Consider the following 14,029-nt stretch of genomic DNA (forward strand, 5'->3'; position numbering starts at 1 on the left):
GGCTTTTCCATTAATAGCGAATGTTTCTATGAAAACATGTGGGAGGAAACGGTTGAGCTATTCGACAAGTTTATGATGCTATACTTCAGATTGGAAGGATAGCATTAAATTTTGAGCATAAAAATGTTGAGCTAGTTAGTTCAATTAGTTCGAAATCCTCGAAATTCTTCGATATTATCGTAAAATTGTGAAATTGATCCTTTTCAAAATGAAAATGTGTTTTTAAGATAACATTTCAAGATAATTTTGAGCTGTATTAGTAAATCCATGTTTTTAAATCACATACGGTACTTCTCAGTCTTAGTCAATTATGTTAAAATTAAAAATCACAAATAATTTATTTATTGGTTTAGAATCTTCTGGGTGAGGAATTTATGTGATTAATCGGTGGTGTGTGAATAATTACGGCGTTTCCGCACGTGAAGTTTATTTATTGGAACTTCCTGATACAAAGGTTGGTTACTTATTAACTGCTTTGTGCACTCGTGTTATGATTGCGCTGTTCGGCGCTCTCGTTCATTCGCTCTCTTCAGTTCGTTCCATCAATTCTCTCGGGATTGTGTGATCGGGGACACTGGGGATAGATGGCTTACTCTACAATTGGAAGATATCGACAGACGTGCTTAAATTCATTCATTAGGCTAACTAAATGTTTCAGGAACTACAGCTAAAGTACTAGTAGGGAATTTAATTACTAGTCCACATCTGGATTTTTTTCTGAAAAATTACTGGAAAACCAGGTAATATCAGGGATTTTGTTACGGATTTTGAGTCGACACCCTGGAATGGATAAATATTTTTCCTGAATATACCAAAAATCTCTTAGATAGCCTTTTGGAAAGGCTGAAGGCAGGTATGGGCAAATTCGCATCGAAATTCGTTCAACAACACTCATTCACAGATGAAACTCACCCTTCTATTCTCCGTTTATGCTTCACTTTATTTGAGACAGAAAACATTTACCTATCATCTTCGCAAAGTTCATTCTCGATTAGAACGGAAAAATGCTGTCTCGATTCCGCTCATCTATTCTCAGAGAATTTTGCATTCCCTCGTTTGCCTCTTGGAATGACGTTAGATGATGATAGAATCAAATTGGAAACTTTTGCTTGTGCCAGCGAGTGTATCTGTAAAATCATTCGTTTCTCACTCAAACAGCAATCATTGAGCCTCGATCACGGCAGTAAAATATAGGTAGATAGTTGAAATCGTTGTTTCCTGTGCACTATTGCAATGATATTTTTTTGTTTCTAGTGTGAAACGATCTAAGCCAACGAAAAAGACCATATTAACGCAAGTTATTGGTGAGCGGGAAGGTGGATTTATGTGCACTTGATTGCTGACAAGGAAAAGAGTACAAGGGAAAATAAAATCATACATACAAGCAGATTCAGTCTATTTTCTTTACTCACTCGTTATTTTGTTTCGTGTGATCCTTCCAAAGGAGTATTCATTCATTGAATGTTGTTTTCCACTCTTTGTTTTGTTATGTTCACTCTCAGTCCCGATGGAAGATGATCGGGGAGTGAAAAATGATTAATCGTGCAATGTCATGATTGTTTGCTGAATTCTTTTCGCCATGATTATTCCAAGCAGATACAAGAGTGATTTATAATCAGGTGTGGAGAAATGAGCGAATGAACTTTTCCATACTTGGCTGAAGGCAGTTGCAATGAAGAAGGGTTACCCTACAAAACATTGATCCATAAAACTGATCCACACTTTCGGCTTCAAGATCATACTCTGTGTTTGGCGAAACCATCTCGGTGTTTTGTAGTATGATCTGTTGAAATCAACTGAAACTTCCCTGTGAGTGCTTCAGTGGAATTTGTTGCGTTTGTATCGAGCACTGACAGGTAAATGGCAGCTATATTACTAGAGATACGATAAAATAACGTCGCAGCATGAGAACGCTCGACCGGATACTGCGAAAGATGTGAAAACATACATGAGCAGTCCTTACACTCTCATGAATGACATTACTTCATTAGAATTTCCCTAATTATGTTCGTGTAAAATTGCAATGACGGACAATAGTGATGCGAACTGGATTTTGTAATATCGGTACATCACTACTCAAATTTTTTTTTTTAATCCGAAATATATATTTTTATTAAGGCTCATATGGCGTCAGCCTGACGGGGCCGGGAGTTCAATATTTCGACAATTTTTGCCTTATAACTATGTTAGTAATATGAAACCGATTGCTCGCGGTTGGCTCGAGGTTAGTATTACAAGTGTTTTCATAGTTGTGATGTTGCTGTCTCCAATGCTCTGTACGTGTACCCGACACGGGATACTTCCTATTGGGATGCAGCTGACCATTAATCAGCAACGCCCCCCTAGTCTGTACCCCATATCTAGCGTGGTGCGTCTTCTCGACTCGAGGAATCCAGGATAGAATGGTCACTAGCCGGCACAAACATTAGCTCGTGTAGAGTTGCCATGAGCGGTACAACCTTTGGTTCTTGTTGAATGATCAGTGGACTGCACAACCTTTGGCCCGTGTATCAGTAAAGAGTGTGTGTATGTATTGCCGCGACTAAGTAAAAGTTTATAGGTCGGATAGGAGGGATATGAAACAGGGACACAACGAAGAAAGCATCATAAAACGTTGACATCGGCGTTTCTGAGGAACAGGTATAGATAAAGCAGAAGATCAGGATCACGGCTACCTAAGATATCCCGGACGGGGATATCCGATTGTTTGCCTTTTGTTCTCAGTGCTCTAGAGAGCAACAGTTTTCTTATACTTGTTAGGAAATAAGAGGAGCGTTTATCAACCTTCATTGAGTGGATTGCCTCTATTGGGCTGATACTGTCTGAAAAAATAAAATAATGGTCGATGGGCAGTGTTTCAATGATCCCTAGAGCATAGTATATCGCACCCATTTCAGCGACATACACGGAACAAGGATCTTTGAGTTTGAAACAGGCACTGGAATTCCGTCAGTAAAGAACATTTTATCAGATCTTACTTTCCCATATTCTGCCGAAAATATCGGCGGAATAGAATCGGAGCGTAGTTGATCTGGGATTCCATGGGATTATCTCAAATTATGTGATTATTGATTTCTCCTGTTACTGATCAGTCTACTAATCAGGTAATGTTATTAATCGTGTCAATGTGGCTTTAGATATAGTAGAACCCCGATTATCCGCGAAATAGTCTGGCAAAGTCACAAATCTACACCTAGGCGGCGCTGCGGTTAGAGTGATGATGGTTTTAAATTTTGTAATGTGAGTTTGTTGTTCTTTCCATAAATTACAATGTTGTAGTCATGTAATTATTTGATTGCGATGAGTTTGGAAGAAATCTAATTCTGCGCAATTTCATATACAACATGTTTATTTCTTCTTTAAGTTGTGGAAATTGTATAAGTACTGTCAATGGTTGAATAAAAAAGCAAATTCGAAAGCACAATCAAAAACAAGTTGAAAAATACATGGTTCCTGCATGTGAGAAATGCATTGGAAAGCCCGGAGGTAGAATATACGTGATTTAGTTTTTGAGCTTTTCCTTACATTTACATATTATATTATTTGTCAAAAAAGTAAATTCGAAAGCACTATCAAAAACAAGTTGAAAAATACATGGTTCCTTTAAACAAATTTTATACCAAAAAAACAAAACATCATTATTTCACTCGCTGCGTCATCTGGTTGTAAATTTAACGTAAATTCGTTAATAGCCGCTCCTTCATTATAGACGCTTGCCATGCTGTTCTTCGAGATTTACTTTTGTTGGATAAACGATTGAATCAGTGACCAACTTCCAATTGACACCCGACGATTTGACGTTATTTTTCAGATAGCTCCCTGGTCAACCATTTTATCTAGCCACGTCTCGTGCCCCGGTAGATCTGAGTTTGCGTTCATAGATGAAATTATTAGGATGTTCATGTCTTAGCAAAAATATTTGCATCCTTGTAGCGAAAACCAAGGATTTTGTCATAAACAAGCCGATGGAATCGGAACAGCACAAAGAAGGATGCCTCTGGAAACACGTGCTGTGCTTTGATAAATGCCCAGAATGGGCTTGACCTGAAATAATTTGGCGGGTTGCTACTACATCCGGGTCGTTGTTTAGTTGGCAACGGGTCGGTTGTTGTCGAATCATTCTGTCAACTCATTTTAAACTATTCTATTAGTTATTTACCCATGGAACTAAACGAATTTCCATTCAATTGAATTTTTGTCATATGAGATAACAAACACTTATTTTTGGCTCAATAAGTTACAGTGAAGGTATTATTCAAATATTTATTTCGTGATAAAAATAGATAAAACTTAAGGTACATGTTATTTCACTCACTCACGCCTTTATACAGTGTTCATATAAATGCGATTCCAAGACGCTATTCATCCAGCGTATTTTCTTCCTCGGGGATATTATCGTAGATCAAATCCTGTGTTCGCGGGGCTACCGAACAGTATTCATATGAGCGAGTCAGTCGAACATCGTTCGGTTCGTAGATGGCTATGTCGGAGCAGCTGCGGAAGTTCTCCTGTGGACCGCAGCCTAGCTTGCCCGTGCCATCCCCGCAGAAGCCCCAACTGTTACCTGAAAAGGAGTTGCAAATTAGTCAATCGATTGGTTGTTCCTTGTCTCGAGTTTCTATCAACATGACACGCTTCATGGACGCTAAGTTCGAAACCAGTTCAACTCTTGGGTTTTAAGTAAGTGGAATTGTATCGATGACTGATTTCTGACCGCCGCTAAGGCAAAGGGTTGATGATCTAACCTTACACCAATTCAATTGTCATTCTGAGAATGACTCCACCCACTGACTGACTACATCACTTAAACCTGTGTTATCGAATCGCCCATATTCTATGATACATTTTACCCGAAAAGAGTGTTAACATAACAACCATTCACTAAATTCCTCGAACAACTCTGTAAACATATCCACAAGGAATATCCACATTGAATCACCTAGATACAAACAAGAACACACGACGCCATGCAAGCTAGTCCGTTAGTGAAGAACCGATTACTCACCTGTCACATATGTCCATTGCAGAATGCAATGCGCGCTTACCAGATTCTTGGGTAATGGCAATTTCACGTAGTACAACCCGGAAGAAGTCGAGTTGAGATAGTGCTTCCGGTTTCCGTCAGAATCGTTTAATGGATACTTATCGAAGCAAGCTTCAGATTCCGTTGTTTTATTATCCAGACAGCACAAATTAAACAGGAAATATCCCTTGTGGTTCGCTGTTATTCGCACAGTCACCGGGATTACTGCTCCCTTGGTGAAGTTTCGCACGATCTCGCCCTGGCCGAAGCCTCCACCCAGCTCGTTCGTCCTTGGTTTAGAAGCAGAATAACTGTCACCACAAAGGCCACACTTGCCCTTATTCACATCCCACTGGACGGAATATCCACCGCAGTTCAACCCGTTATCGTCGTAATTGACTGGCGCCTTACGGCTACAGCGCCAGCGGGAAGCACGCCCAACAGGATCCAAAACCATTCCATGACCTGCTACCAGCGGGATCAGCCCAGCAATGATTGCGATAAGCGCTATCGAAATTCGTTTCATTTTGTTCTGATGATTTTTCGAGCAGGTTCGTTTGGGGCCACGGTCACGTTTTCTCGAGGACAGTGTAAAATTGGTACTAATAACCTCGCCAGTGATAGCGGGATGGTTTTATACGATTATTTGGGTGTTTGTTCCTATGATATGTGTTTTTCCACTGTGATTTTTTTCGCAATACGTGAGACGATTGCACTGAGGATGAGCCCCTATTATCTAGGGGTTATAATTTTTTCTTACTCTATTTGCTATATCATAATCTTAACAGATTCATATATGGTGCTTGTTCCGTTTCACTTTTTTTATTGCATGCGAAAAATCGTCGTTATGACGATTTTGGCGGAAGGGCCTATTTTATTGCGGAAATGTTTTACACTGAATTAGACGAGTGTTTCTGTGTTACCGCGGAATTAGGTCGAGGACTTGTGCAAATATCACTATCATGGTAATGGCAATTTTAAAGTGTGGCTCTAGTGACTAATAACAGAATAGCGCTGTGGAAGCTATTCATATGAGTGGTGGGAGTATCCAGGTTCAGTTGGAGAACGAAACGGAATTATTGTGGTTGTTATCTTCCTTTTTTGGACAATAATTTAACTGGCAGATTTGGTAGTTAAACAAAAGGCTGAATAATCCGTTGCTATTTATGAAGTACTGGCCGAGACAGTGCGCCACTTAATTTTGTTGGATATGGTAAGCACTTGGAATATAGGGTCGGGGAAAAATAAATCCACGTATGCTTCAAGACATCATTTGATATATTCCGGATTATCAATTGACACCAGTTCCGGATTACAAGGCTAACTAACATGCTGATCAACTTCGATCGAACTTGGAATTTCCGTGATTTTATCGATATTTGTGATGATTTTTTTTTGTCTAAATTACTAGTTTTTTTTTGGAATATTCTTTATCATATTAGGTTGGGGAACAAAATTATCCATTATTTTCTCGGTAGCTTTAGTGATCAATATCTCGATATTCCGCGACATATCATACAATTTCAAATTTAGGCTCGCTGGAAAAGTGACATTTCACACTATTGCTGTTTTTTGTTCATTCCGTTCAGTTGGGAGTTACAGAGTGTTAACAATGGAGATCAACAAAGAGAAAATTCGATACATTTTACACCTTTTATAAAGGCGTAAATGCAAGCCAGACCGCTGAAATTGTGAATGGTGTTTATGGTGCCGATACTGCAACAGTAGAATACGTGCAATTTAATTTATTTTTAACAGACTTATCTCACTTCTTAACTAGGCGAACCTAGCCAGAATTTTCACCTGCCCCCGGGCTTCTGAATGCCAAAGGGGAACTAGGCTCTGCGGAATGCACGTATCTGCATGCTCGTGCTGTTTTAGTCCTGACCGAGGAATTGTCGGAATTGGAATTGAATTGAGGAATTGATGACCGACTTTTGGATGCCGGCCAATTCCTTCTCGATGTTCAACACCTTTAGCGCTTCCAGAAGTGTCTTCGGGATAATTCCAGTTCCAGAGAGAACGACTGGAACAATTCTTGGGACCTCCCTTAGCCCCCACAGTTCCTTGAGCTCCACGGCCAATGGTCGGTACTTGCAGATTTTGCGACCGTGGGTCTCCTCCAGATTCTGGTTCAGTGGAATAGCGACATCGATGATGGTGACTTTGCGGTCGCTCTTGTCGTAAACCATTATATCTGGGCGGTTGTGGTGGATCGAGAGGTCGGTCAGAACAGTGCGATCCCAGTACAGCTTGAAACGGTCATTTTCCAGGACAGGTGCAGGCAAGTACCGGTAGTTTGGTACGTTGTCTTCCAGTAGAGCACATTGGAGCGCCAGTTGTCGATGAACAATACGGGCCACGTTGTTGTGGCGCTCGGTGTAGGCTGCGTTGGCCAAAACGGGACAGCCTCCCATGATGTGCTCTATGTTTTCACCTGGTTGATGACACATCCGGCAAATGTCATCAACGTCTTGATGCCAGACGTACCGCCTGCAGTTTCTCGTCGGCATTATCCTGTCCTGGATGGCTATCATGTCGGCTTCTACTACTGAAGAGAGTTCACCACGCGTTAGCCACAGATTAGATGCGGCCTTGTCGACGTGTGGCCGGTCCAGTTGATGGGGGTGGGCACCATGCACTGCCTTCTGCTTCCAAGCTGCAATCTTCTCCTCCTCTGTCTGCAGATTGCAGTTGAGTTGGTACCGTTTGCGCCAAGTGCAGAGCGCTGTATCCTCTGTCGGCGGCGCAGACAGCCCGGTATAGCGCGTTTTGGTTGGCGCGTTCTGCGAAGTACTCGCGCAGTTGTTGTACCTGGGCTACACACAGTGCAGATATGTCGACTATTCCAAGTCCCCCTTCTTTGCGTGGCAGTGAAACTCTCTCCAGTGCCGATTGAGGATGGTGCATTCCGGCCTCTTTGAATGCTTTCCTCATCCTCCTCTCAAGGTCCTCTAGGTCAGTTTTGCTCCATTTGACTACACCAAAACTGAAGGTCAGCAGGGGAACCGCGAATGTGTTGATCGCACGTACCTTGTTCCTCGCGTTGAGGAAAGTCCTCAGGACACAGTTCACTCGACTCAAGAACTTGTCTCGCAGCTCCGTCTTGATGTCGGAGTGGCGAATCCCGGTGAGCTGTCGGAATCCAAGATATTTATAGGATTCGCCACGAACCATGTCTCTTATAAACTCGCCGTCATAGACCTCGTAGCCTCCGGATTCGGTAAGCTGCCCTTTCAGCAGATGGACACAGCGGCACTTGTCGAGGCCGAACTCCATACAGATGTCCCTGCTTATTTCTTCGACAACCCGGATAGCTACACCTAGACGCTGACGTGAATCAGCGTAGACCTTGAGATCGTCCATGTAAAAGGTATGGGTCACTTCTTCGTTGGCGCCGTCGCCATACCTTAACTTATAGCCATGACCGTTCCTATTGAGCGTCCTACTGAGGGGGTTCAGTGCCAGACAAAACCAAAGCGGGCTGAAAGAGTCGCCTTGGAATATCCCCCTCTTTATCTGCAGCGTTCTAGACTGCAACACATTTTTCCCATCACTGAGGTGCAGAGACGTACTCCACTGCCTCATCGCATGCTGCAGGAACCTAACGACGACGGGATCAATTTTGTAGAGCTACAATACCCGGACGAGAAACGAGTGAGGTATGGAGTCATAAGCCTTCCTGTAATCGATGTAGGCCATACTTAGGTTCCGCTGGTTATATACTGAATTACATTTATGAATTACATTAAACGTCCAGAATTGGCCAACAGAAGAGTCGTTGTGTTCCATCAGGACAACGCAAGGCCACACAATTCCGAGAACTTGATTGGGATGTTTTAATGCATCCACCGGACCTAGTACCAAGCGATTACCACTCACATTGCAAAATTTCTAGAGGGTAATAGTAACAGAATGTTAACAAATCTTACAACAAAACGGTACATATTTGACCCAAATGGGAAAATCCGAAGCATATTAAAAATAGTTTTGAATTTCACCCAAAAATAATGGATAACTTTTTCCCCAACCTTGTTTTGCACACTTTGTTAACCATTTTTTTCAGCATATCTCCTCTTCTGCTGCATCCCGAATCATCCCGTCATTTTTCATAAGCTTTTGTTTAATAGTTGTCTGGTTTTCTCGATTTGGTGAAATTGGGGACAATTGGGTGGGGGTGCACCGAAACCACTCTGATGTATGAGTATTCCAACAGTATAACGTATTAGTCCATGAAAATCGGACGACCACGACATGGTCTTTTGAGCTGGGGTTTCAGATTCTGAACTACCCTGCTTATTCACCAGTTCGAAACGCAGTCGAGAACTTATGAACGGAGAATAGATGCAGATTAGGATAGATTTAATTAGCCTTAACGAGCAGCTACCTCTGCGTGGAGCGAGATTCAAATTTCCACATGCCGTAGCTTGATCAAAAGCAAGCAGGATCGGATGTTTTAATTGAGAACTAAGGATGACATATGAACTATAAACTGGCTATAATCCATACGAAATTTATTGTTAACTTTGTAAATGAGTGATAGTTTCTATCGGGTTCTACAGTTATGAAACACTGGCATTTTCGTTTTTTTTTAATGTTCCGCATCTAAACAAAATAATAAAAATCAAATTGCCAGTCTCGTAAACGAAGATAGTTAAAGAAAATAGTACAGTGTCGGATAAAAATTAAGACCACTGCTCAAGCAAAAAATAGCAATTGGCAAAACTTTGAGAAAAAATAATCCAGTACACTACTTTAATCCTTTTATAATAATTTATTTGCATTGTTCGAAGAAATTTATAACATCTGTAGTTAAAACAATAGTCTTTTATAAAAAAAAGCGTTTTAAGCATACTTAACAACTAGAATGACACGACAAAAAATTAGGACCGGTTTTAAAATTCATGTTTAAAAAATAAAAACAGGAAAATTCATACCGTGGAAAGCTTCTACGGTTAGTACTTGGTCGTACTATCACTTCACACACACGGTTCGGCATGAACTCCACCAGCTTCTGGCACGTGATGACCGGGATGGCGTACCAACAAGCTTGGATCATATCCCACAGTTGCTGCTTATTCTTCGACTTCTCCGTGTATATCGACCTTTTCACGATCTCCCATAGGTTCTCTATAGGCTACTGCAGGACGTCGACTTTGTTAACTTTGAACCACTTTTCGACGGTCTTGGCGGAGTGCTTCGGATCGTTATCCTGCACGAACTGTCATTTCATGGGCATCTCCTACTCGGCGTGTGGCAGTATAACATCCCCTAGGGTTTGGGCGTAAATGTACTGATCCATGTCTTATGCACCCAGTATAGGAAGTCAATCCCGTATCAGGAGAAGCACCCCCATATCATAATGTTCCCTCCTACATGCTTGAATGTCTCCGTGGTGTACAGTGGTATGTAAGCGCAGCCTATTGGACGACCTTCTTTCTCTTCTGACCACAGTATATTTCGCCACTGCTTTTCCTTATCCGGACCGATCCAATCGGAGTGGTCTTTCGCGAACAGTCGTGCCTTCAGATACTTCGGAGTCGGCATCGGGACCTTCCGGGGGCTTTGACCGCCTAGTCCCTGCTCCATCAGCCGCCGCTGAACTATCCAGGAACTCGCCAAGAACTTTTTCGAGGCCTTAGGGGATCTTTCTTGGAGGCTCGCTTTATGGCAGAGTCATCCTTTGCGGTCGTTTTCCTTGGGCGTCCAGTTGTTTCGGATTTTTTGCATCCCAAGTACTCTGCGATTTCGCGTTGGCTGCTGCCTGCTTTGGACATTATGCGGATGACCATCCGCTGCGCGACCCATTTTTCGTTGACTGCAACTAGAATTCGGTAATTAAAACTTTACATACTTCTTATTTACACGCTAAAAACTTACCAGGATCCGAAAAACACAAAATACTACCGAGAAACAATAAATTTTCTTCAAAAATCGGTCGAAACAATATTCGAAACAGCCGAAACGAGGAACTGGTACCAAATTTTGTAGCGTCATTTAAGTGATTAAGTATGCTTAAGGGAGTATTCTAGTCCAGAATTTATAAAAAAATCTTTTTTTTTTTCTTCATATTTCTGTAGTTTAGGCATTCAAGAATATACCCTAGAAAGGCCTTATCGAAAATCCTATTATTTTCTGAGCTAGAGCCATTTTGGTGATGCGATATCTAACCTACGGCCATAACAATGAACTTCAAACGTGTTTTTCTCGAAACTAGTTTTTTTTTAAACTGGCGTACACGATATCTAAAGTTCTTCTGAACCGATTCGTGTCGAATTTATATGGATACAATCTGCAGGCATCTCTCTATCGCATGAACCTCTAAAAAATAATATTTTTAAAATTTTACTATTTTCAAAATTCGAGAAGCGTAAGAAAAAACGTTTTACACCGCATTTTGTTTTTAAACCGCCATTTTGTCAAAAAAAATGTTTTTGACTTGTCCGAGGTTCATGCGATAGCGGCATCTTTACTGATTTAGAATCTGTTCGATTTTTTTGTTTCAGATAATCAGAAGGGCACAACTTTTTTTTAACCCTCTCGCTTCACCAGCGCATAACCATTCTCGTTATGTGTATGTTTTCTCCGCGCAATTTTTGTTTTCTTTTTGTCAAAAGACAGATGAATAAATAATGACATAACGGATAGTAACAATATTCTTTGTTTTATTTTTACGAAGCTTGGAGAAACGTCCAAAATTCGTGCCTGTACACTAGAATGTCCCCTTAAAACGCATTTTTTAATGAATGACTATTTTTTTAATTAAAGAGGTTCTTAATTTATTTCCACTTTATTTTTTTGCTTGTCCGACAATGAACATCATGCTACTCAATTGACTTGTAACGCTTTGCGGTCGTATGCCTGTTCTCAGCCACCGCAGCATGGAATCATACTAAATACTTTATTCAGCTATGTAATGGTTTACTTTGTTTCTCACCGAATTTCAATGTCTGGAGAACATGTTCACGAATTCATACGGAGCTTCTATGAATAATAGAGAAAAAAAATAGTGAATAAATAAGTGAAAAAATGAGAGGATATTTTTCAAGGGAAAGTTATTCCGGCCAGTACGACACCCATATTATCATTTAATACGACCGCAAAGTTTGGTAAATAAAAAGTCTGCAGTCTGTGGGGGCTTTAAGAGATATGTAAAATGATGAGCTGAAGTTTTTTGTCTTTATTTAAGAGACTTTCAGCCGTAGGCTGGATTGTCTCTACAGAATGGAGTTTATTTCTCAGATTCTCAGATATCAATAGGCCTTTAATATGAACACATTAAAAACTCTCTGAACCTAAATGAGAGACAAATATTGCAATCTCGTGTACAGCTTAAATTTTTTCCACAAACCTATTTCTTACGTGCGGAACAATTGTCTTTTATTTTCTTAGAATTATGACAGGTTTTTCATCTTTGAGAATTTATCGTTGAACTAGCTGGCCCGGCAAACTTCGTCTCCCCTAAAATTTGTTTTTTGTTATCAATACCTTCAAACATTCACGTTTTCTTACTATGAGCAAGTTCATGGGTCCTATCGTAGAACTATTCATTGATTGATCTTCTATTCGACCCCGTTCAATTTATCTTTTACTATAAAATTCCTAGTATTTCTAACAAAACTCATCATTATAATATCAGATTATTTTCAGACACAATTCTAGTTCAAGATTTTTCAACCACTTGCAAACAACATGTTTCTCCGTTACATGAAATAAATGTTTTATACAGAATATATGATAGAATAAAGACAGTCCTAAACCGGACAATTCCTTCTTCGAGTTCTGCTCTTATCAACACATCCGGCGATCCTTTTTTTGGTATAGATAGAAGAAGATATAGGAGTGCGTTTCATCATTTCTCATACCCAAAAACCCTCATATCCCAAATTGCGCTTGATTAGTTCTCGAGTTATGCAGAAGTTTGTGTTTTGTTTATATGGCAGCCCCTCTTAGAGAGGGGGAAGGAGTGTATTCACCATAGAAACGTTTCGTGCTCCGTAAAACCTTCACATGCCAAATATTACTCCATTTGCTTGATTAGTTTTCGAGTTATGCAGAAATTTGTGTTTCAGTTGTATGACAGTCCACCCTTAGAAAGCGGGGGAGTGTCTAACCACCATACAAATATTTATTGCATCCTAAAACCTCCACATGCCAAATTTGGTTTCATTTGCTTGATTAATTCTAGAGTAATTCAGAAATTTGTGTTTCATTTGTATGGCAGCCCCCCTTAGAGAAGAGGGAGGACTATCTAACTACCGTAAAAATATTTATTGCACCCTAAAACCTTCACATGCCAAATTTGGTTTCATTTGCTCGAATGATTCTCGAGTAATGCAGAAATTTGTGTTTCATTTGTATGGCAGCCCCCTCTTAGAGAGGAGGGTGGAGAGTCTATCAATCATAGAAACATTTATTGCACCCTAAAACCTCAATATGCCCAATTTGGTTTCATTTGCTTGAATAATTCTCGAGTAATGCAGAAATTTGTGTTTCATTTGTATGGCACCCCCTCTTAGAGAGGAGGATGGAGAGTCTATCAATCATAGGAACATTTATTGCACCCTAAAACCTCAATATGCCAAATTTGGTTTCATTTGCTCGATTGATTCTCGAGTAATGCAGAAATTTGTGTTTCATTTGTATGGCAGCCCCCTCTTAGAGAGGAGGGTGGAGAGTCTATCAATCATAGGAACATTTATTGCACCCTAAAACCTCAATATGCCAAATTTAGTTTCATTTGCTCGATTGATTCTCGAGTAATGCAGAAATTTGTGTTTCATTTGTATGGCAGCCCCCTCTTAGAGAGGAGGGTGGAGAGTCTATCAATCATAGAAACATTTATTGCACCCTAAAACCTCAATATGCCAAATTTGGTTTCATTTGCTCGATTGATTCTCGAGTAATGCAGAAATTTGTGTTTCATTTGTATGGCAGCCCCCTCTTAGAGAGGAGGGTGGAGAGTCTATCAATCATAGAAACATTTATTGCACCCTAAAACCTCAA

At 40.5% G+C, this 14,029-nt stretch overlaps 1 protein-coding gene across 1 annotated transcript; it reads right to left on the bottom strand.

Annotated features, from left to right (window-relative positions):
• Positions 1 to 4,249: 4,249 nt before the first annotated feature.
• Positions 4,250 to 5,641, bottom strand: LOC129779062 (uncharacterized). Its single transcript, XM_055786318.1, has 2 exons — positions 5,006 to 5,641; positions 4,250 to 4,564 (listed from the first exon to the last, which is right to left on the bottom strand). Exons 1-2 carry the CDS (start codon positions 5,547 to 5,549, stop codon positions 4,359 to 4,361), a joined length of 750 nt encoding a protein of 249 aa, XP_055642293.1. The 5' UTR covers positions 5,550 to 5,641; the 3' UTR covers positions 4,250 to 4,358.
• Positions 5,642 to 14,029: the final 8,388 nt, after the last annotated feature.

Source organism: Toxorhynchites rutilus, chromosome 3, assembly GCF_029784135.1.
Source record: "Toxorhynchites rutilus septentrionalis strain SRP chromosome 3, ASM2978413v1, whole genome shotgun sequence".
Taxonomy (NCBI): Eukaryota; Metazoa; Arthropoda; class Insecta; order Diptera; family Culicidae; genus Toxorhynchites; species Toxorhynchites rutilus.

What these genes read in the sequence shown, in the direction of transcription:
- LOC129779062 (XM_055786318.1), bottom strand. Translation starts at nt 5,549, where the DNA reads ATGAAACGAATTTCGATAGCGCTTATCGCAATCATTGCTGGGCTGATC. An exon ending in GCAATGGACATATGTGACAG is followed by an intron (nt 4,565 to 5,005) that starts GTGAGTAATCGG and finishes ACTCCTTTTCAG; the next exon opens with GTAACAGTTGGGGCTTCTGC.